Source organism: Gasterosteus aculeatus, chromosome 1 (assembly GCF_964276395.1).
Source record: "Gasterosteus aculeatus chromosome 1, fGasAcu3.hap1.1, whole genome shotgun sequence".
Classification (NCBI taxonomy): Eukaryota; Metazoa; Chordata; class Actinopteri; order Perciformes; family Gasterosteidae; genus Gasterosteus; species Gasterosteus aculeatus.
In genome coordinates this window covers 16,878,664-16,902,295 of record NC_135688.1, presented here as the reverse complement: position 1 = coordinate 16,902,295, position 23,632 = coordinate 16,878,664, and the positions used below count along the sequence as shown (strand labels likewise).

The 23,632-nt window shown below is 45.5% G+C and overlaps 1 protein-coding gene across 7 annotated transcripts in view; it reads left to right on the top strand.

The window, feature by feature from the left end:
- klc3 (kinesin light chain 3) overlaps nt 1-23,632 on the top strand; it is a 33,333-nt gene that overhangs the window by 5,141 nt on the left and 4,560 nt on the right. For 2 of the 7 annotated variants that reach the window (XM_078107667.1, XM_078107628.1), the window contains exons 2-9: nt 17,913-17,984; nt 19,848-20,070; nt 20,715-20,780; nt 20,955-21,119; nt 21,887-21,962; nt 22,555-22,700; nt 22,829-22,911; nt 23,318-23,405. In XM_078107667.1, the coding sequence (XP_077963793.1) occupies nt 17,913-17,984; nt 19,848-20,070; nt 20,715-20,780; nt 20,955-21,119; nt 21,887-21,962; nt 22,555-22,700; nt 22,829-22,911; nt 23,318-23,405 (919 nt within the window). Of the gene's footprint in view, nt 1-17,893; nt 17,985-18,221; nt 18,705-19,847; nt 20,071-20,714; nt 20,781-20,954; nt 21,120-21,886; nt 21,963-22,554; nt 22,701-22,828; nt 22,912-23,317; nt 23,406-23,632 lie in introns of those variants that run through there. The other 5 variants (XM_040191685.2, XM_040191600.2, XM_040191773.2 and 2 more) reach the window with 5 other exon arrangements.

Here is a 23,632-nt window from a genome sequence, read left to right as displayed (position 1 = left end):
GGGCACAACGCCCCCGCGGGGTAGACTATACTCCTTATCCGCTCCCGAACGCGAGGCGCTCGAGAGGTACCTGTCCGACTCACTCAACGCCGGCACCATCGCTCCCTCCGCGTCCCCCGCAGGGGCCGGTTTCTTCTTCGTTAGGAAGAAAGACGGTTCGTTGCGTCCTTGCATAGACTATCGGGGCTTAAATGACATCACGGTCAAGAACCGTTACCCCTTACCACTGATGTCATCAGCTTTCGAGGTGTTGCAGGGAGCTAGATTTTTCACCAAGCTTGATTTACGCAACGCCTACCACCTTGTGCGTATAAGGGAGGGGGACGAGTGGAAGACTGCGTTTAACACTCCCCTCGGACATTTCGAATACCGGGTTCTCCCGTTCGGCTTAGTAAACGCTCCCGCGGTTTTTCAAGCCTTAATCAATGACGTCCTACGGGATATGCTTAACATCTTCGTCTTCGTCTACCTCGACGATATTTTGATCTTTTCACCATCGCTCCAGGTGCACGTCCAACAGGTTCGTCGTGTCCTCCAGCGCCTTCTAGAGAACAAACTCTATGTTAAAGCCGAGAAATGTTCTTTCCACGCCTCCTCCGTCACATTTCTGGGTTCTGTCATCTCTGCCGAGGGGATTAGTATGGACCCGGCCAAGGTTCAGGCGGTCACTGACTGGCCCGTACCAGACTCCCGTGTCGCGCTACAACGTTTTCTCGGGTTTGCGAACTTTTACCGTCGCTTTATAAGAGGTTTCAGCCAAGTCGCCGCCCCCCTTACCGCGCTAACCTCAGTCAAGTCCCGTTTCAGGTGGTCAGAGTCCGCGCAGAGGGCGTTTGATGTCCTTAGGGGCCTCTTTACTACCGCGCCCATCCTCCTCACTCCTGACTGCACTAAACAATTTATAGTTGAGGTCGACGCATCCGAGGTTGGTGTCGGGGCTATACTCTCCCAGCGCTCCGTTACTGATGGTCAGATACACCCCTGCGTGTTTTTTTCCCACCGCCTATCCCCCGCTGAGCGCAATTACGATGTCGGAAACCGCGAACTACTAGCCATTCGCCTGGCTTTAGGCGAATGGCGACAATGGCTGGAGGGAGCCCACGTACCGTTTATTGTATGGACGGACCACCGAAACTTGGAGTACATCCGGGAGGCCAAGAGACTCAACGCTCGCCAAGCCCGCTGGGCTCTATTCTTCACTCGTTTTAACTTCACCATCTCGTACCGCCCGGGGTCTAAGAACATCAAGCCGGACGCGCTATCCCGTCTCTTTGACTCCTCTCCCCCGAATACCCCGGAGGAGATTGTTCCCCCGGGTCGTGTGGTCGGCATGGTCGTCTGGGGGATTGAGAAGCTGGTTAAGCGTTCTCTTGCGCGAGCCGTAACCCCTCGGAACTGCCCTAAGGGACTCCTGTTTGTCCCCGCGTCAACGCGCCGGGCGGTCCTACTGTGGGGACACTCCTCTAAATTTGCTGCCCACCCCGGCGTTCGGGGCACCCTCGCGGTAATTCGTCAGCGCTTCTGGTGGCCCTCCGTGGAACAAGACACACGTCGGTTTATTACCTCCTGTGTCACGTGCGCGCAGACCAAGGCCGGCAATTCCCCCCCAGCCGGCCTGCTCCGTCCGTTACCCATCCCCACCCGCCCTTGGTCACATTTAGCTCTCGACTTCATCACCGGGCTTCCACCCTCGGCGGGCTACACCGTAATTCTAACTGTGGTCGATCGCTTCTCTAAGTCAGCCCATTTCGTTCCGCTCGCTAAACTCCCCTCCGCCAAGGAGACCGCCCAGATCATGGTTGATAATGTTTTTAGGTTACACGGTCTGCCGACGGATATCGTTTCGGATAGGGGTCCCCAGTTCTCTTCCCAATTCTGGAAGGAGTTCTGCCGCCTTATTGGGGCATCCGCTAGTCTGTCGTCCGGGTTCCACCCCCAAACTAACGGCCAGGCTGAGCGAACCAATCAGATCGTCGCCCGCATCCTTCGCAGCCTCACCCATCAGAACCCCTCGTCATGGTCGCAACAACTATCCTGGGCCGAATACGCCCACAATTCCCTTCCCACCGCGAGTACCGGTCTCTCGCCCTTCCACTGCTGTTTTGGCTACCAACCTCCGCTGTTTACGTCCCAAGACTCGGATTCCAACGTCCCGTCTGCACAGTCCTTTATCAGTCGTTGCAAACGCACCTGGAGGAGAGTGCGATCGGCCCTTTGTCGAGCAGGTAGACGCATGTCAGTCGCGGCCAACAGACGCAGAGTCAAGAGTCCGCGTTACACTTGTGGTCAGAGGGTTTGGTTATCCACCTCTAACTTACCTCTCCGGTCAGAGTCACGGAAATTATCGAACCGTTTCATAGGACCTTTCCGTATCACTAAGATCATTAACCCAGTCGCAGTGAAGCTCCGTCTCCCGCCTAAGTTTCGCCGTGTCCACCCTGTGTTTCATGTCTCCTGTATCAAACCCGCCATTCGCCCCCCCCCTCGTCCTGTTCGATCGCCTAGTCTTGTCGAAGACGCTCCTGCCTACAGGGTTCGCCGTATTCTCGATGTGCGCCGCCGGGGTCGCGGTCATCAATATCTCATCGACTGGGAGGGGTACGGCCCAGAGGAGAGAAGTTGGACCCCCTCCCGGGACATCCATCCCGCACTGATCGATGACTTCCGCCGGACCCGCCGACTATCCCAGGGAGCGCCTGGGGGCGCTCATTGAGAGGGGGGGTACTGTCATGACCCTGGTTTCCTCTTCCCTCCTTGTCCCCTGTCTCCCTCTTGTGGTACTCTCAGGCAAACACCCCCTGCCCTTGCTCTCTCTCTCCCCTCTTTATCCCTCACAGCTGATTCCCCTCGTCCTCATCATTGTCTCACCTGAAACCTCTTCCACCTGATTTTGCCTGCTTCTTATTCCCTCCCTCTAGCCTTGTCTTGTTGTCGGATTATTCCATGAATGTAGGCACACGCGTCAGCACTCGTCTCGTCCTGTCTTGCCCTGCACCTTCACCGTCCGCGTATTTGTGACTGTGCCTTTCCAGAGTGCCCGACCGGCGCGCTCCCCCGGCAGCTCATCTGCTTTCACCTCTCTGCTGGATCCGGCTGGTAGGGAGCACCCCGGGATCCCCGAACGCTGTCCTCACGGGAGTAATCCTTATGCCCCTAAGTTCCTGATTTCCCCTGTCTGCTTTTGTTATGTTTCCGGCCAAGGCCAGAGGACTTTGAGTTTATTCATTATTGAGGACTGTTTTTCCTTTTGACCATTAAAAGACTCTTTACCGCATCTCGCTCCTGGTTTCCCATCATTCCATCGTAACAGCATGTCGTTGTGTCCTTGGGCAAGACACTTAACCCAACATTGCTCCTGTAGCTGCGACTACAGTGTATGAATGGTAGTTACTGATGGCAGGTGTCACAGTGTATGGTTCTCCTGTCAGCAATGTATGAATGGGTGTGAATGGGTGAATGATGTCATGTAGTGTTAAAGCGCTTTGAGTGGTCAGAAGAATAGAAAAGCGCTATACAAGTACAGGCCATTTACCATTACCATTTACCATTTTGTTTGCCTCACAAGAATGTCCTAATTAGGTGAACAGTATAATTTAAGCTGACAGTTTCTAAAGTTCTAAACTTGGAAATCTTAGTTAAGTCAACTACTGGAGGCAAAAGGAGCTGGACGGAGCATCTTGCCACAGAAGGTGTGTCGTGTGTGTTGGTGCATACAAAGAGGGAGTTAGATCTGATCTGCTGGAAGCACCATTGAGCAGTTTGAAACACTCAAACGTAACATTTAATGAAACTGTGGGAGGGACGTTCAGATGAAGCCTATGACGCCAGTTGGACCAGCTATTGTAGTGAAGCAGGTACAATGGTGACATGAAGCCCTGTCACACCGCAGTGTCTGCTCTTTGATTAGGAAGTACGATTAAAAGGATGTTTGTAAGTCACTTACGGTCAGGGCTCGAACGGTGTGTTGGTATATTAATGTTCATAACGTGTCTCTGGGTTAGCTTGTGTTTTCAACCCCTCTTATGATTGTCTGCCTTGTACCGAATTATTTCCTCCTGTGTCCAATCACCTGCACCTCCTCGGTGTGTTTAAACCATTGTCTCTCTCGTCATGTCTTCGGTTTGTTTGTCATTTTTTGGTTGGGTGGTGACGTTGCTGTTATCTTCTGCCGGCTTCCTCTTGTTCCCGCTCGCTCTTGGGCATTTTGGTATTCTTAGTAAATTGCTGTTAACTAAGGATACAAAATACCGACAGGAGCGAGCAGGGACAAGATCACGAGGAAAGCAGGAACAAGATTTTGCGAACATCATCACTCAAACAAACCAACGGCAGACGAGGGACACACATGGATAAATACACGGAGAAGACGCAGGCCGACAATCACGAAGGAACGAGACCTTTGGCTACCGGCTGTGTGGAGGTTCGTCCCACCACATCTAACTGCAGCGCTCCACCTCCTGCACGACCTCCGGCTCCTTCTCCACAAGAGGTGATGTTCCACGTCCCCAGAGGCAGCATCTGCCACCCGGGCCTGGTCCGTCCAAACCCCCCACTGCCACTGCCACCCATGCAGCAGCCCACCCCCCCATCGGCGAGCCCACGGGGAGGGGAGAGTAAGCAGGGTGCCGCGGCACTCCGTCGGCCTACACCTGCCCACCAGACGCTCTCCGTCGAGCCCTTCACCTCCGCCCTCCTCTATTTTGTTTTTTTTGAACCATTCTTGGTCTGGTCCCTCGCCTGAGACCTCTTTGCCAGGGGAAACCCTCCAGGAGCACCAGGCTCCAGACAACACAGCCCTCAGGTTCACTGGGACACGCAAACCTCTCCACCCCGATAAGGTGATGGTTCCTGGAGAGGACATGTGGCTATGTGTATGTGTTTGACTGTGTGTATCTATGTGTATGTTTTTAATTGTGTATGTGTGTTTAATTGTATGTGTATGTGTATGTTTTTAATTGTGTATGTGTGTTTAATTTTATGTATTTATGTGTGTATTTATGTGTGTGTATTTATGTGTGTGTTTCTATGTGTGTGTATTTATGTGTGTGTTTCTATGTGTGTGTATTTATGTGTGTGTTTCTATGTGTGTGTGTTTTTATGGTGGTGTTGTCGCTGTTGAACTCTGCAGCCGGGCGTTAGAATAGCTTGTACCACTTCTTCTTCGGCTTCTTGGGGATCTGCTGTTGAAGCTCTTCCAGCTGAGACAATAAGCAGGTCTTGTCCTTCAGATGCTCCTTCTCCCTTTCCAGCGATTGTTCTGCGGTCTGAATGAGGGAAGAATTCTCCTCGTGCCATTGGAGACATTCACTCTCTCTGTCATCTTCAAACTTCTTCCGCAGAGCAGCTAGGAGGTTGTTGTGGTCCTCCTGCTGCGCCTCCAGCTTGGTGGCACAGGATGTTTCAAGCTGTACTGTCAGTTGCTGAAAGCTGAAGCTTTGCTTTTCTAGCAGATCTTCAGTTTCTTTCAGAGCTCTTGTGATCTTGTTAGTCTCTGCTCTCTGTTCCTCCAGCTGGTTGTGGGATGCCTGGTTTCTTTCAAACATCTCCACAGCCTCCTTCTCCATTGCAAGAACAGCAGTGATGTTCCTCAGCTGGGCATGTTCAAGGTCCTGGCATGTTTTTTCCAGCCTGGCTTTGAAGGAAGTCCTCTCCTGCTCCCACTCAATGGTGCGACTCTCCAGCTGCTGCTCAGCTTTCTCCACAGCGGCCAAGAGGTCTTTGTTCTTCCCTTTTTCATTGTTTTGGTCAAAGGAGTTTTCCAACATGGCAGACTGCAGGCATTCTTTCTCCTGCTTCCATTTCAAATGTTCACTCTCCAGCTGATCTTCAAGCGTTTTCTTCAGAGCAGCTGTGAGTTTTCTGTTGATCTTGTCTTGCGTCTGCAGCTTGTGAAGAGTTTCTTCCCGTGAGGAATTCAGCTGTGTCTTGAGGGAGGTTGTTTGCTGACGGAGTGTTTCCAACAGACTATCGGTAACTTCCGTGTTCTTGATGGTCTCAACTTTCTGTTTTTCTAGCTGGCAGGTCAGGGAAGACTTCTCCTGCTGCCACTGACGATGTGCATTCTTCTGGTCCTGCTCAGACTTCTTCAGAGCAGCCGTGAGCTCTATGATAGCCTTCGTCTGTTTGGCCTGATTAAGTTTGCAGTCCTTGTGCAGCTCCATCTCAGTCTGCTTGATGGTCACCTGCTGAGTGGGGACGTTCTCACCCAGTGCTGATTTCAGGGCTGCTGCCATCTTCTCTGTTTCCGCTCTCTGTTGCCTCATCCTGTCCATATGAAATTCCTTGAAATCTTCCGTCAGATTTTTTACTGTCTCCTGCTCATTTCTGAGAGCTTCTGACAACTTTGTCAGTTCCATGTGCTGCTTCTTTGTTTGAGCCCTCTCGATTTCCAGGTCATTTTTCAACTCCAGGTTAGTTGTAGCTGCTGAAAACGATTTCATTGCAGCACCATCCAGGGAAGTTGGGATCTTGCTTCTGGCCTGTTCTAGCTGTGCTTTCAGGCTACACATCTCCTTGTGTACATCTCCATTCTTATAGTCTTGGAGAAGATCGAGGAACTGTTGCAATCTGTCCTCGTCGATCTGGAGGAGAACTCTCCCCACAGATTCGGTTTGGGTGAGCTTTGCCCGGCTGTCCTTAAGCTCAACCCGTACTTGTTCCTCCAGTGAACGTAGGTAAAAGTTCATTGGAGGATCAACAACCTTGGAATTGACTTCCATTTTCTCCGGCATGGTGTCTTTTTGCTGGACGTTGGTCATTCTTTCTTTTTCTCAAGTGGTCTCTGAAACAAACGTATGTCTGATCTGAAATCCTCTCTGAAAAAAACGATGTCTGATCTGAAGTGGTCTCTGGAACAAACTTACGTCTGATCTGAAGTCCTCTCTGAAACAAACTGATCTGAGAGTGGATCAGTGAACACTTCTTAAAGCATTCCGTGATGTCATCACTGTTTCCCTTTGATGTCTGAAGATGTGGAGATTGTTGCTATGGCATTCCGTGATGTCATCACTGCTTCCCTTTGATGTCTGTAGATGTGGAGATTGTTGCTATTGGATACCGATTTGCCATAGTTATTATGGGATAGCATTATGGTGCTGTTGCTATGGCATAGAATCCGTCGTCATTCCATTTCGGTTTTCACTCCATTTTGGACATCTCAAACTTTGTGGTCAAGGTTTCCTGCAACAGCAAACACAACATCACACTTAGTAATAATGATAAGAGGGCCTCATTAGTTTCCCCTGGAAGGCCTCCATAATGTTGCCCTCTGTTGTTCAAAAGAAAGGTCAAAGACATAGTTTTGTCAAGAAAGAGGCTGGAAGAAGGAAGGGAAGACATTGTTCAGGCCGCTGTGCGAAAATGGCATACCCATCAGTGTTTCCCCTTGGTTTACAACTTCAGGGGGCGCCCCCCTGTTATAATGGTGTGGGAAACACTGCCCAGGATATAAAAAGGTTTGTTTGCATAAGATCTACTTGAATAATCTGGATGGCATAATAAAGGTAACACTTTATCCAGATGTGTAAATGTCAGTGTTGCAGCTTAAGACAAAATGCAGATGGTACACTGCACAAAAAAAAAGATTTTAAGTTTGCCTTAAATACAAAGCACTTTTTAGCTTAATTTACCCTTTGGAATTATATATGTCAAAAGCGTTGCAAGTAAACAGACAAAGACAACAAAGGGTTGCGTTTAGATCCCTGGTCCTCATGAAGTTGTTACACCTTTGCCAATTTGTTAAATTGCCTTGCAAATAAATGCTTTGCTATTTGTTAAAATCCAAATCCTTTCATGTAATGATTTTTCACATGTCATTTATATTAGCTCACACAAACACTTCAAACATTTGTTCTTGGCCCGGCTCCTCCGTCAAATTTTCTCGGCAGCAACCTATGATGTGAACGGCAGGTCACATGAACCGTCGCCACCTTCCCATGATGAAATTGCACTTTTATGTTCATGTTGAGTTTGTATCCTTATGTTTGAAATGTATTCTTGTAACCTTAGTCGCTTAGTGTTCAGATTTAAGTTTAATAGGGATTTGAAGCAGAAAAACGGGTACAATTGTAGAATAAATTATTATTGATAAGAATCTATTAAGAAGTTATTTTATAAAGACCGAACTGACATTTTAGCAGCTATATTGTCTTCTCTTGAAAGATCTATTGAGAAAAGTAAGTCATGTTCTTCAACCAGGTAGTTGTGATGGTATTAGTCTAATTTAGAACCCGCATTTTCATGAGGTCAAAAGGGGGAATACACTGATATGGATCCTATTTAAGTTGGTGGAAAATTGTTAAGGATTGAATAAGACTGACCTAACGTTCATGAGTGGTAGATGTAATCACAGAGATTGACAGGCCGTGCATATGACCAGAACAGACTTGACAGGTCGTTCATTACATTAGCTGACACTTTTATCCAAAGCGACTAAGGTTACGATAAGTGCATTTCAAACATAAGGATACAAACTCAACATAAACATAAAAGTGCAATTTCATCATGGGAAGATGTGACCGGCCGTTCACAGCGTAGGACGCTGGCGATAATCAAAGAGGCATGGCAACGCTAAAACAATACTGGGACATATGCATCGACCGCGCGTGCTAAATAACCCATTTCTAGTAGTGATGTGTCGTTCTTGAACGATTCGTTCATTTTGAACGAATCCTTACAAGGACTCAAGAGTAACGAGTCCTCTCAAAAAAAGATTTGTTCATTTTCTCTTGGCCACGCATCGGGACTTGCATAGGCTCAGCCAAGGAAACAGAAATGATTCGTTGAATGCAGGTCACGTGGAAAATGATCCTTCTGCCAACCAAGTGGTACCAGTGCTGAGCCTATGCAGGCCACGTGAAAATGAACGATGAACAAATCATTGACCCGAAGACTCGGTTGGCAGATGAACGAAACATTGATCCGGAGACACGGCGTTAAACATCACCACACTACACGAGAAGGCTTCACGCAGCCACTGCGCGGCGACCTGCTGTCGCCAACTTAATTAAGCCGCAACTAGTGGCAGCCCTCGCACAAAGTCCTCAACTTGCCAACACTCCGAGAATCCCACACAAAATCTACAAACCACAGTTGGACGTCTGCAGGGGCCACATCACTTCACGCGAACACAGACGAGCATCGTAGACGATAATCCAAAAAGTTTCCCAGAGTTACTACTTGAGGCTTCGTGGACCTCTTGAGCCATGAACGATCCTTCCGTCGCTTCAAATTAAATCCCCACAGCACCAAAGTCTCGGTGGGTTTCTGTCGCTGTGGTTGGAAGCAACAATCCCGCTTGCAGAGTCTCGGGGTAGAAAAATGAACGATGAACGAATCATTGATCTACTCGCTACCAGTGCTGAGCCTATGCAGGTCACGTGAAAAATGAATGATGAACGAATCATTGACCCAAAGACACGGTCGGGAGGTGAACGATTTGTTCATCTGCCGGATACAGATCTTTAGATCATTTTTCACGTGACCTGCATAGGCTCAGCACTGATCCACGCTAGCATCAGGCTAACGTCCCCGTCCATCCACGCTAGCATCAGGCTAAGGTCCCCGTCCATCCACGCTAGCATCAGGCTAACGTCCCCGTCCATCCACGCTAGCATCAGGCTAACGTCCCCGTCCATCCACGCTAGCATGAGGCGAACCCTTACATACAACACATAATAACAACCTCGCTACCAGACTCTGGACTTCACCGCTTTATAACAAAGCTTTTTTGCAACGTAAATGGATCAGTACTGCCGCTGCCCATTTTCAACACAGGGGACCGGCTATGCCCCGGAGAGGTCAGTGTTGTGTGGACGGGACGGGGCTATATCCTGGCCATCACACTACATAATGGGCGTTTCGTGTTGACAACGACCCATCCCGGAAAGTCCACTGAGTGCACGAACTCAAAGGTTCCGACATGCGAGCACCGCATGGAGGCCGGCTTTGGACCGGGGCACCGGTGATTTAATACCAGTTTGCATGTTTATTGGCAGACCTTTTATTGCAAGGTTCTGGCCGTCACTGGTAACCAGAGCGAGCTCAGCGTCAGTGAGATCAACGTGACCCGGGTCCGGCGGTACGAGCGGAGTACTCACTTGTCTGGACGGCCGGCTACAGGCTGAAGCAGACCGGCTCGGTTTTCGGGTTTTGGGGGTTCTCTGTTGTTGTTGTTGTTGTTAAAACAGAAATGATTTGTTGATTTTGACTGGGTCTTCGGATACGGATCTTAGGATAATTTTTCACGTGAGCTGCGCTCAGAAGAGGAAACTGAAAGGATTAGTTTACCTCGTTCCCTTTCGCGTGGCTAGGTTTAGTAAGACGTGAATGACATTCCTTCACAAGTGATAATTACAGGTTTCGTTATTTTAACTTTTGTGTACTTTACTTAGAGTTCAGCGTAATAGTTATGCCGTGATAATTGAATGCTAGTGTGAAAATAAATGATCACTTCAAATCATCCAGACTGTCATCATACATTATTTTAATGCAGGAATTTATCTTACCCCCCCCCCCCCCCCCCCGAAATGAACGAATGATTCGAAAAAAGATTCGTTCATTTTACTGAACGAGATTCAAAGAATCGAGTCAGTAAAATGATCCGAACTTCCCATCACTAGCGTCGACGCAACGACGCAGATTTATTAACTTGTATGCAAGGATTTTATTTCTTTTTTCTTTCTTTCTTGCATAGGATACAAGCTATTTCAACCCCCCCCCCATGTCCACGATACTAGCTTAATGTCAACACACACACATCGTTCTCCTTCAGCTTGATGCTGCTTCCTCCTGGCTCCATAAAACACAACTAATTGTAAAGTTAGTTTATAATCACACCACAAAACAAAAGGAGAAAAGCAAGTTCAGTTTTTTGTGTATTCATTCTGTAACATTACTGACTTAGAATGTGATGTTTTACGTTCATGACTAATAACTACGGGCGGATGCGGGCAGACGAGCTGCTGCTTAGCGGCTCCCGGTAACCTGAGATGTGATGTTATACAATTTATTATAACATCTCTATTGGTAGATATTCATGTGAATTCTATTAACGTTACTTAACGTTACATTTAAACTCTTCCGCGCTGTCAGATTGGGACAGGCGAGTCGCAGCGGAAGTGACGTGTGCGGTCGACAAAAGCGTCCTTAAGGATGCAGCCTAGCGCCTTTGAGACTCAGCCACAGCCTGTGTGTGTGAGAGAGGTCAAACCTTGCATTATGTTATAAAAGGGGTGAATGAGTAATGATAAAACAACACAGGTGTAGACAGGATGACCAGACCTCACCGTTTTTTTGTTTACTGTATGTAAAATACTCCCACACAGCTGCATGTGTTTAGCTATTTGGTAAGCATTTGGTCAGCTTGCAAACAACTTTGCAGTATGCAGCTACAGAGAGTTTAAGATGTCTATCACGGGCCAATTTTGCCACTCCGGTGCAACAATGGAACACTGTGATGGTGAGTAGCGTATTTTATTGTTAATTACATATATTAGTAAAATAAGCATCATCATTATTCTTAAAAGTATATATTTATTATAATGTTTCTCAACGATATGACAGCCCAGATGGGATTAACCACCCAGAGCACCAATGAGGTTGAGTCATTTATAATTGTTTTATTTTCTCCATCTTAACTTATTTAAAATGTAGTTACATGCATGCACATCTTTTAGAAATCGGCTGCAACCGGAATCCTAAAGCTTGCGGAAAGCTAACTACAAGCTACAAAGCTAACTACAGACTTAGATAAGAAACCTTCAAGAAATAGAAAACAAAATCAAGGCGTTGAGTGGCTCACCACTACCCTCAACAAGCAAGGCATCTTGACATGGTAATGAAGTGATTGGTGTGATATATAAAGTAAATAAAGAACAAAAATGTTATTATAACTGTGAAATATTTTCGAAAACGGTCTATGGATTCCTCCCAATAAAGGGGGTGGGGTTAAACACCCAAATTGAGGGTATATTTTTAGATTTGCGTTTATGTACATGTATTTAAACAGCTTTCTTTTTATTATTGCACAGACGGGATGTGGCGGCTTGGTCGAAACCAAATGAAGAGACTGAACTTTTTATTCCAAGATACGTCGACACGATAAGCGATGAGGAGTTATTCCGCTGTGCTGAGCTCGAAGAGGATGTGAGAACAGGAGGCCGCAGGTGAGCAGAGAGGGTCCTCTGCGCTGATTTTACCGAATGCCGAAGAGGATATGCCTAGACTCACAGAAATAGTTCCACAAACGAGCATGAATCACGACACTGACTCACATAACCGACATGTCGAGTTGTTAAAGGAGATGCGGGATTTGTACCGCTCCAACCAGAATTTAACATCATTAGTGACCAGTCTCTGTAAATCGCAGGTCGATTGATTAAAAGAGCACAGGACAAGACTCCGTGAACCATAAAACATTATATGACAATACATGAGAAAGCCAGTTCGACTATCATAGACCTGCTCACGGATAGATTTAATCAAGGTGATCTATAAGTGTTTTTGGTGTCATAAAGGGTTGTTACGTGTGTGGGTAATGGAAAGGGTTCCTTATGTTTAAAACCCAGCATGGTCGCCAGCTGTCCTTCAAGGGACAGAAATCCACACATTGGTAGCTGGATGGTGCATCTTGTGTTGTGTCGTGTCGTGTGTGTTGGTGCATACAAAGAGGGAGTTAGATCTGATCTGCTGGAAGCACCATTGAGCAGTTTGAAACACTCAAACGTAACATTTAATGAAACTGTGGGAGGGACGTTCAAATGAAGCCTATGACGCCAGTTGGACCAGCTATTGTAGTGAAGCAGGTACAATGGTGACATGAAGCCCTGTCACACCGCAGTGTCTGCTCTTTGATTAGGAAGTACGATTAAAAGGATGTTTGTAAGTCACTTACGGTCAGGGCTCGAACGGTGTGTTGGTATATTAATGTTCATAACGTGTCCCTGGGTTAGCTTGTGTTTTCAACCCCTCTTATGATTGTCTGCCTTGTACCGAATTATTTCCTCCTGTGTCCAATCACCTGCACCTCCTCGGTGTGTTTAAACCATTGTCTCTCTCGGTTTGTTTGTCATTTTTTGGTTGGGTGGTGACGTTGCTGTTATCTTCTGCCGGCTTCCTCTTGTTCCCGCTCGCTCTTGGGCATTTTGGTATTCTTAGTAAATTGCTTTTAACTAAGGATACAAAATACCGACAGGAGCGAGCAGGGACAAGATCACGAGGAAAGCAGGAACAAGATTTTGCGAACATCATCACTCAAACAAACCAACGGCAGACGAGGGACACACATGGATAAATACACGGAGGAGACGCAGGCCGACAATCACGAAGGAACGAGACCTTTGGCTACCGGCTGTGTGGAGGTTCGTCCCACCACATCTAACTGCAGCGCTCCACCTCCTGCACGACCTCCGGCTCCTTCTCCACAAGAGGTGATGTTCCACGTCCCCAGAGGCAGCATCTGCCACCCGGGCCTGGTCCGTCCAAACTCCCCACTGCCACTGCCACCCATGCAGCAGCCCACCCCCCCATCGGCGAGCCCACGGGGAGGGGAGAGTAAGCAGGGTGCCGCGGCACTCCGTCGGCCTACACCTGCCCACCAGACGCTCTCCGTCGAGCCCTTCACCTCCGCCCTCCTCTATTTTGTTTTTTTTGAACCATTCTTGGTCTGGTCCCTCGCCTGAGACCTCTTTGCCAGGGGAAACCCTCCAGGAGCACCAGGCTCCAGACAACACAGCCCTCAGGTTCACTGGGACACGCAAACCTCTCCACCCCGATAAGGTGATGGTTCCTGGAGAGGACATGTGGCTATGTGTATGTGTTTAACTGTGTGTATCTATGTGTATGTTTTTAATTGTGTATTGTCTTCTTCTTCCTTGCAAGAAATGGCAACTTTGATTCACAAGAGACTTTATAACTGATTCCCGATTGCACGAGAAAATCTTCCACTACAGTTTGTCCATCCAGTCAGATTAGGTTGGAGGTCTGTGGCTGTTACCCAGAGGTTACTGTGTCCAACTAGGATAATATTAGGATAATGTGAACTAACAAACAATTAGGAAACAATTTACGATGCATTTATTTCTTTACAGCAGCTGTCAGTGGGAGCCAGAGGAGACTATTTACTATATGTTCTACTTTAGCCTTTTTTATTTGGGGACATATTTATGATATGTGTAGGACTCAAATTTCCTCCTTGTCAAACAGTCATGCTTAGATTATTAGAAAAAGGCCTCTGGCAACAGACAGGTAAAAGTCCCTCAAACATTGGATGAAGACCACCAGATTGAGATGTTTACAGTAAATCTAGTTCCTTCCATTAGTGAGATTTTGTATTGAGCTGTCCATTTTGCGAGACTTCCTAGTAATGGGGTATTTCTTACAGTATGGCATCACAACTTTTCATTAAATAATCTGAATACTTCCTCCACCATTGGTTTTGTTGGCAGACACCGATTAAAAAAAACGGATCAAGAACTACATCAAAAACAAAACATTCAGGACATCCCTACTACAAATTGAGCTCTGTGACTTCCCAACCAGAAAACAAGGGGGCCACTGTAACCTCGAACCGTCGCCTTGACGACCTGTAGGCAGTTAACTATCGGGGATGAGACTTTTGCTTTGGACTTGAGTTTCTATAGATGGCGCTGTGGACGAGTGGGACGGCCCAGCAGAGAGGAACCGTCACAAGGGCCCGTGTGTGACAGTTATACGAGCTGGTTGATGGACGGCTCAGCTGTCAAGCTCTTCCAGCTGAGACAATAAGCAGGTCTTGTCCTTCAGATGCTCCTTCTCCCTTTCCAGCGATTGTTCTGCGGTCTGAATGAGGGAAGAATTCTCCTCGTGCCATTGGAGACATTCACTCTCTCTGTCATCTTCAAACTTCTTCCGCAGAGCAGCTAGGAGGTTGTTGTGGTCCTCCTGCTGCGCCTCCAGCTTGGTGGCACAGGATGTTTCAAGCTGTACTGTCAGTTGCTGAAAGCTGAAGCTTTGCTTTTCTAGCAGATCTTCAGTTTCTTTCAGAGCTCTTGTGATCTTGTTAGTCTCTGCTCTCTGTTCCTCCAGCTAGTTGTGGGATGCCTGGTTTCTTTCAAACATCTCCACAGCCTCCTTCTCCATTGCAAGAACAGCAGTGATGTTCCTCAGCTGGGCATGTTCAAGGTCCTGGCATGTTTTTTCCAGCCTGGCTTTGAAGGAAGTCCTCTCCTGCTCCCACTCAATGGTGCGACTCTCCAGCTGCTGCTCAGCTTTCTCCACAGCGGCCAAGAGGTCTTTGTTCTTCCCTTTTTCATTGTTTTGGTCAAAGGAGTTTTCCAACATGGCAGACTGCAGGCATTCTTTCTCCTGCTTCCATTTCAAATGTTCACTCTCCAGCTGATCTTCAAGCGTTTTCTTCAGAGCAGCTGTGAGTTTTCTGTTGATCTTGTCTTGTGTCTGCAGCTTGTGAAGAGTTTCTTCCCGTGAGGAATTCAGCTGTGTCTTGAGGGAGGTCGTTTGCTGACGGAGTGTTTCCAACAGACTATCGGTAACTTCCGTGTTCTTGATGGTCTCAACTTTCTGTTTTTCTAGCTGGCAGGTCAGGGAAGACTTCTCCTGCTGCCACTGACGATGTGCATTCTTCTGGTCCTGCTCAGACTTCTTCAGAGCAGCCGTGAGCTCTATGATAGCCTTCGTCTGTTTGGCCTGATTAAGTTTGCAGTCCTTGTGCAGCTCCATCTCAGTCTGCTTGATGGTCACCTGCTGAGTGGGGACGTTCTCACCCAGTGCTGATTTCAGGGCTGCTGCCATCTTCTCTGTTTCCGCTCTCTGTTGCCTCATCCTGTCCATATGAAATTCCTTGAAATCTTCCGTCAGATTTTTTACTGTCTCCTGCTCATTTCTGAGAGCTTCTGACAACTTTGTCAGTTCCATGTGCTGCTTCTTTGTTTGAGCCCTCTCGATTTCCAGGTCATTTTTCAACTCCAGGTTAGTTGTAGCTGCTGAAAACGATTTCATTGCAGCACCATCCAGGGAAGTTGGGATCTTGCTTCTGGCCTGTTCTAGCTGTGCTTTCAGGCTACACATCTCCTTGTGTACATCTCCATTCTTATAGTCTTGGAGAAGATCGAGGAACTGTTGCAATCTGTCCTCGTCGATCTGGAGAAGAACTCTCCCCACAGATTCGGTTTGGGTGAGCTTTGCCCGGCTGTCCTTAAGCTCAACCCGTACTTGTTCCTCCAGTGAACCTAGGTAAAAGTTCATTGGAGGATCAACAACCTTGGAATTGACTTCCATTTTCTCGGGCATGGTGTCTTTTTGCTGGACGTTGGTCATTCTTTCTTTTTCTCAAGTGGTCTCTGAAACAAACTTATGTCTGATCTGAAATCCTCACTGAAAAAAACGATGTCTGATCTGAAGTGGTCTCTGGAACAAACTTACGTCTGATCTGAAGTCCTCTCTGAAACAAACTGATCTGAGAGTGGATCAGTGAACACTTCTTAAAGCATTCCGTGATGTCATCAATGTTTCCCTTTGATGTCTGTAGATGTGGAGATTGTTGCTATGGGATACCGATTTGGCATAGTTATTATGGGATAGCATTATGGTGCTGTTGCTATGGCATACCGATCGCCTTCTTTTTTTCATCTTTGCTATATTACTACTTACGCTCTGCGTATTACTATATAACTTTCCTCGTTGAATGTCATACATTTGAATTGATGCTGCAAATCAGTCCTTTTTTTCTTTTGCAGAAATAACTACATAAAAAAACATTAAAGAAAATATAATCGTCAAATGCAGTCTGGATAAAATGATCCGTAAACAGTTTTAATGGTTTAAATACAAATACACTGGAAACAAAGCTGGAAAAACATAAATCCAAAACCCAAGAGAAAAAAAGCAGTTCATAAATGAATATGAACATTTGTTCAATATGAATGAACATTAAAGAAAATATAATCGTCAAATGCAGCCTTTCAATGGATTGGTCTGTTGTTATGCCTTATATATTTTCAATTTATTTCTGTTTGTTAAGAAAAACTGGCACCAGGGCGGTGTTCAGTTGGCCTTGAACGTTATATATGAAGTTATGGATTAGGGAGACACGCAGACAAGTACCGCTTTGTTGGAAACCTGTTCTTTATTTAACTTTTTCCCCCCAGCAACAACGGTTACCTCACAAAGGTTCCTAGGCATTACAACTAACACTACATCCCCCCTTTTGACTTCCAGATGCCTTCTACAATGATGCGTGACTAAACATTGACCCTCATGTAAAGAAAACAGTTATCATTGTTTTCCTTTCACTCCTCTTAAATACAATAACATAACCAGGTATTTAACTTGCACCGTTCAAATATGAAATACATGTTGGCAACATGGAATAGCTATAGTGTAAATATGCATTCATGTCCAAATCAAACGATTGACATTTTCACTTTCAACATTCTACCTCTCACGTTTTTGAACCTCATTCAATCATAAACCCTTTTAAATTTGCGTATTTAACAAACATTAACACCTTAGCTTTTACAACGCTTTTCAGGTAACATATCCCCGCTTTTACGAACAGTCACAGTCAATTAAATACGCTGGAGGTAGTCTCACTCTGGAAGGGACATGTCGCTCTTTTACAGGCGGCATAAAGCCCCCCCGCCCCCCGTCGGCCGTAGCGTCCAGCGGATCCCCCCCCAGTGTGTAAACCAGGGTCACGCCCCTGTAACTAGACCTTAAGAGGAAAAGGCGTTTAATGGATGATTTCAAAATAACAGAATCACTTGGGAAGACTGGTGGTTTCATCTAATTGCAGCAACAGAATTATTAAATATATATTAGTGTCTGTTTTTATTGAACTATGTACTTACCGTTACCGTTAGTGTTATTGATAATCATGTCTCCCTCCTCACGGACGCAGTTCATCTCTCCGACGATAGGTGGCTTTGTCCCGGACGGGACATCTCGACCTGCCCCGGTGCCGCGGTGTGTGCTGGGAAATATAGGATCAGGTAAGCTGCTCCGTTACTGAATGGTCAAGTGAACTCATGTATCTGTACAAATGCAGGAAGTCATGATACTTTGTCTTCAAAATAATGTAGTGGTGTTTTTAATGTAATTTGCAAGGGGATACACGTCATTATAAAGTAATTCATCAGATTTAATCAGATTATATTATATTTGTCTCTGAAATTAAATAGTTAGGCTATCCTCAAGTTTAGTGCAATCATGCTAAACTTGAGGATAGCCTAACTATTTATTTTCCTGTGCCAGTATAGTTCCTCGACCCTAGGAACTATACTGGCAGACTATGGATACAAGCCATTATTAAGCCTTAAAATAATTTAAATAATTTGGTCAGTATTATTTTACAAAAATCCAATACGTTATACTTCGGTAGCCTACCATTCATAGTAATGTTACAGAAGTAAAACGCACAAATGTGTGCATATCACTTTTACTCTGAAGGTGAGAGCCGGAAGTTGGGTGTGCTGTTAGCTAGCTTAATGCTAATGTGTTTGTGATGACAGGAGGAGCCGAGGGCTGATGAAGCAGCAGGTGAATCAGTTAGTTTTTTGTTTATTACCGTCTCACCTGTTTAACAGTTAAACAACATTGAGCAGAAATGTAGCGCTGTACACGACTAGTTCCGCTTTTCAAATAAAAACAATAACAATAGAGAAGAGGGGAGAAAAAGACGATACCACGCCGCCGGAGCCCGTGTTTAGCAGGTAACGTGGGCTATAAATAACTTTTAGTTCATGTGGCTCTGAGGTGAAGCCTGCGTGTTTTGTCTGTGTGTTGATATCGCGTCTCTGAGCGTAATCATCGTCCTTTGTTGTCCACAAAAGACGATGATGTGTTCTCCAAAGAATGGACGGAAATAGCTCGTTATGTGACGCAGTCGTCATTTTAGACTTTTGTTGGGTTTAAATTAGCCTAAAATGACATGATCCTCCCACGTGAGTAAACCGATCCTGAGCTGCACACAACAAACGCAACATGTGCACACTGTGTCCGTCCTTTCCATATGTTTCTATGCGTCATGTTGTCTAGTACAAAAGAACGTGTTGAACTGCTCTTCTGCACGAACTTCAACATTTCTATTGTCCAACTATTGTCTTCTCTCAGAAACGAGGGAACTAAACGTCATGTGTTTTCAGTATGAGATAACATGTTCTTCTTCCTGTCCTAAGTCAAGTATTATTGTGTACATGGTAAACAAAAATACTGCATTTGAAATCTCGGGCATAGACCTTGTCTGATCATCTTTATCCCATATCCATTTTCATTGATAATGATCAATTTCTTGATTGCACTTAATGTTTGAAAATCAACAATAAATTGCAGCCTTTTATTTTGCCTGTAGAAAAGGTACAAGTTAAATCTAAATTCAGTTTAAGAGCAGTATACTGACTTTGAAATACTTTAAATTAAATTTTTTTTATATATATTTTGAATTTGCATGCAGGGAATATTCCAAAATAATTCATTGGAATGTAATTCTAATCTACAGCTGCTTATACTACTGCTTATTCCATTACCATTATATATAACTACAGTATTTGAATATACTACATAAGTACTCTCTCACGCTCCCTGTGCTGCTGCTACCACTAAGTACTACTTATACTGCTTCTAATACTACTATTGCAGTCTCAAAACTCCCAATACTACATCTGACACTTTCACTATTGTATTGCTTCTACTACTAATTCTAACTGCTCTTAAAATATTGACTATTTCTAATGATTCCACAAGCTTACACTGCTTTGACCTTTACTGTTCCTTTCTCTTCCCCTCCTAGAAGCACCACAATAATCACTGCTTCTACTATTCATGTGTGCGTCCTCTTTGTGCCGTTCCCATGTCAGTTGCTGTAAGCGGAGGATCCTCGTAGTCGGAGCCATGTCGGCGGAGGAGATTCTGTGCAACACTCAGCAGGTGATCGCCGGCCTGGAGGCGCTGAGAGGAGAGAACCGCAGTCTGCTGGAGAATCTGCAGGAGGAGATGGAGAGCGGCAGTGTGGAGCAGGAGAAGAGCGGCATCGTCCGCCAATCACTGGAGCGGATCGAGCTGGGCCTGAGCGAGGCGAAGGTACTTGGATCCCTGTATTGTGTTTTAGATCATTCTTCTGGTTCCGTGGCTCACAACTGCTTTCGGTCACTTTCGCTGTCTCACATATGCTTCTCTGAAATAGCCGGCAGCTGCTGTTCTGTGTGCATGTTGTTAAAAACGCACTGAACGCTACTCGCTGATCCCCAAATCAGAGACCCGCACAGCTGGTGGACATGGTGAAGCCTTTAGCAGCTTAAGAGACAGCAGTTGTTTCCTCAGGAGTTGGTGGCAACCACACCAGAAATGCTACATTTCATGTGACAATAGACAACATTTTGTTAACAAGTCATATCATCTTCATAAGGTGTAGTTTTTGCAGCAAAATTATCAATTTACTCTTTTTTTATAACTGATGCAATGATCAATGTTCAAAGGTAGTCATCTCATTACTTTTTAAAGTAGACACATAATAAAATGAGATGGAATAAAGGCTGATATAAAATGTCTTAATCCTGAAGTAAAGCTTTGTCCTGAGGATCGATCAAGCAACATTAAAGGTAGACAAGAACAAATAAAACTGTTTACAAGAGAAGTTTGATTTAGGTTTAAAGAGTGCAGTAATGGCCTCAGTAGTTCATCCTTTGTGCGAGAGGTAATGTCTCAGCTGTCTGTTGTTCCTCCAGGTGATGATGGCGTTGTCTGCTCATCTGGGTTCACTGGAGGCGGAGAAACAGAAACTACGTGCTCAGGTGAGTTTCTCCTGGTCATCTTAGAAAAAGAGAAGATTAACCAAAGCGGTGAATAATAAATGGGAGATGCTCTGATGTTGTTAGTCTTCGCTGAGCTGTCTGAACCCTGACGCTCACTGAAACGCTGCTCATAACCCGCACCTCCCTATCTCCTTATTGTGTCCTGCTCCTCAGGTGCGGCGTCTCTGTCAGGAGAACCAGTGGCTGAGGGACGAGCTAGCCGGTGCTCAGCAGCGGCTGCAGGACCGAGAGCAGGTGGTGGTCACCCTCGAGGAACAGAACAGACACCTGCAGTTCATGTCCTCCATACGCAAATACGACCTGGAGGAGCCGCAGCTGGTGAGGAGTCCAGCAAAAAGAAGCACGAATGTGTATTTTTAGGAGGGGATTGATGACAAAGGATCGGATGTGTGGAAGAAAACAATGTGTCCTTGTTTCTGGACGGATTCAAGGGAACCAGGCAGAAATACGTAATTAAATTAAAACCAAAGAAAGTTGTTTCGCCAGTGTATTCAAGCCGGGCACCTTAGAAAATCGCTGCAATAATTGGGCGTTGTTGGCATTCGGCTCTGTTGCATTAAATCAGAAAGGACATGCAGTGAACTCGCTGTTGACACGTCCAGAGGAGGAACCGTATATGTTAAAGATTATAAGAGGCAGTGAATTCATTTTAGAAGGGTGTGGGGGGGGTCAGGGGGTGTTTATATATTGTAACACAGCGAGTCACTACATTACCAACCTTTAAGTAACTCCTTCACATTGTCTACCTAGTTGGTCTCTTCATGTATCTGTCTGCTGCTTGGTGGTGCTGAGATATTTTTCAGTGGATTTATTACTGCCCGCTTGCACAAAAACACCTGCAATGCGTCGGTGAGATCACTCCCCTTAACTAATTAGTCAATGTGCTGCTAAAATCGAATCAATAACCAAAAGAGGTGAAAAAAATCCACAGAATCAGAATTGGAAAATCATTTTCTGCTTGTGACCATGACACACCACTTAGAGAAATTTGCGTTAGATAAAAATATAAATAGTACTGAACACGTAACGTATTTAGAATATGATGAATATGTTTCTGCACTTCCATCTTTTGTGTCTGTCTTCAGGAAGACAAAGACACGTCTTCCACCAAAGAGTCTCTGGATGACCTTTTTCCTACTGAGGACGAAGAACCGTCGCAGAGTGAGTCTCTTTACCAGTAACACCAGTATGTGCTTCGATCCCTCCCAGCATAAATAAGACCTTTCCATCTTTGTCTAAATGAGGGACAGTCACATAGTCTGTTTGCATCATCACAAGAGAATCTACGATCACTTAGATTGTGGAAAAAGCTACAAAAGCTCAGAAAATCTTACCGCATGAGACTGCTGATGAGAAACTGTTTTCTATCATATGGGGGAACTGACTTAAGGTCATGTCATATTGTTTGTGTAGATTCATTGCAAATCTCTTGATTTACTGGGTTTTCTCATCTAGCTAAATTAAAATAGAGAATCAATTTGTTTATTTAGTTTTATTGCAGCTGTTCAGCGAGAGCTAAAAGCTGAAGTCCAACTCCTACACTGCTTTAAAACAAGGATCAGTGTTCAGGGTCGGTGTTCTTGGGTAACTTGTAAGGGCAAGCTAGATTCTAAAAAGGACGCAGCCCAATGTCGGCATCTCTTATGACATTCAGCTAGCAGAAAGAGCTCCACACGCGCATCAGATATTAGACTTTGTGTCAGATAACTTGGTTTACTGATTGCTTACATTCTGTGTGCTTGTTGCTGTTCAGTGTCCCAGCCTCATCACAGCAGTGCAGCAGCCGCAGCCCAGCAGGGCGGCTACGAGATCCCCGCCCGCCTTCGCACACTCCACAACCTTGTCATCCAGTATGCATCCCAAGGTCGATACGAGGTCGCCGTGCCACTCTGCAAACAGGTGGGAGGGTGTTCACCTGCAGCTGCTCCCTCTCTCCACGTAGCCTCTAACCACAGTTTTATAAATGTAAACCTTTTCTGTACCAATCAGTTGACCAAAAGCATCTTATTTTGGTTTGATTTCAACAGGCTTTGGAAGATCTGGAGAAATCGTCAGGCCACACCCACCCGGACGTGGCCACCATGCTGAACATACTTGCGCTGGTGTACAGGTGAGACCTGTCACCACTCTTTGAATTTTTAGGACTATTTATGTTTTCATGATATTCATTCTACTTGCAAATGAGTCTCCATCCTGTGTAGCAAGCTGAGCCTCCCAAATTGGTCCCCAAAGTGCAACTTTTTGGGATGTTTTTTGAAGCCTAGGTCTATCGATTGATGCTCAGCAGACCAATTATTACAGCCGTGATACATTAACCTCTAATAAATGTCTCCACACTTTACATCTCTGCAAAATATATCGTACCATAACTGACTTTTATGACTTTTATCATCAAATCTTTCATGAACTTAAAGCTCACAATGGAATGCAATTAGCGGGAAATTGAAAACCTGATTCAACACCAGTAATTTTATATGAAACCTTTATTTTCAGTGTGATTTGTTTTTTCTCATTAGAGATCAGAACAAATACAAAGAGGCAGCCAACCTGTTGAATGACGCGTTGGCCATCAGAGAAAAAACTCTTGGAATGGACCACCCAGCTGTAAGTTTATCGAGTAGCTGATCATGAGGTGACCTCTGACCTCAGAACCAGCTGAGACGTAAAAAAGACGTTGATAGTTGATCTTTTCTTTTCTCTCCAATTGTACGGTTTGATTACCTTCAATCTAACCTCAAACCTGTCTATAATAACCCAAAGGGTATTATATATTTTAGTTTTTAAATGGAGTTTATCAGACATTTTATGTATTGTACATTGTGTGTCTTGTG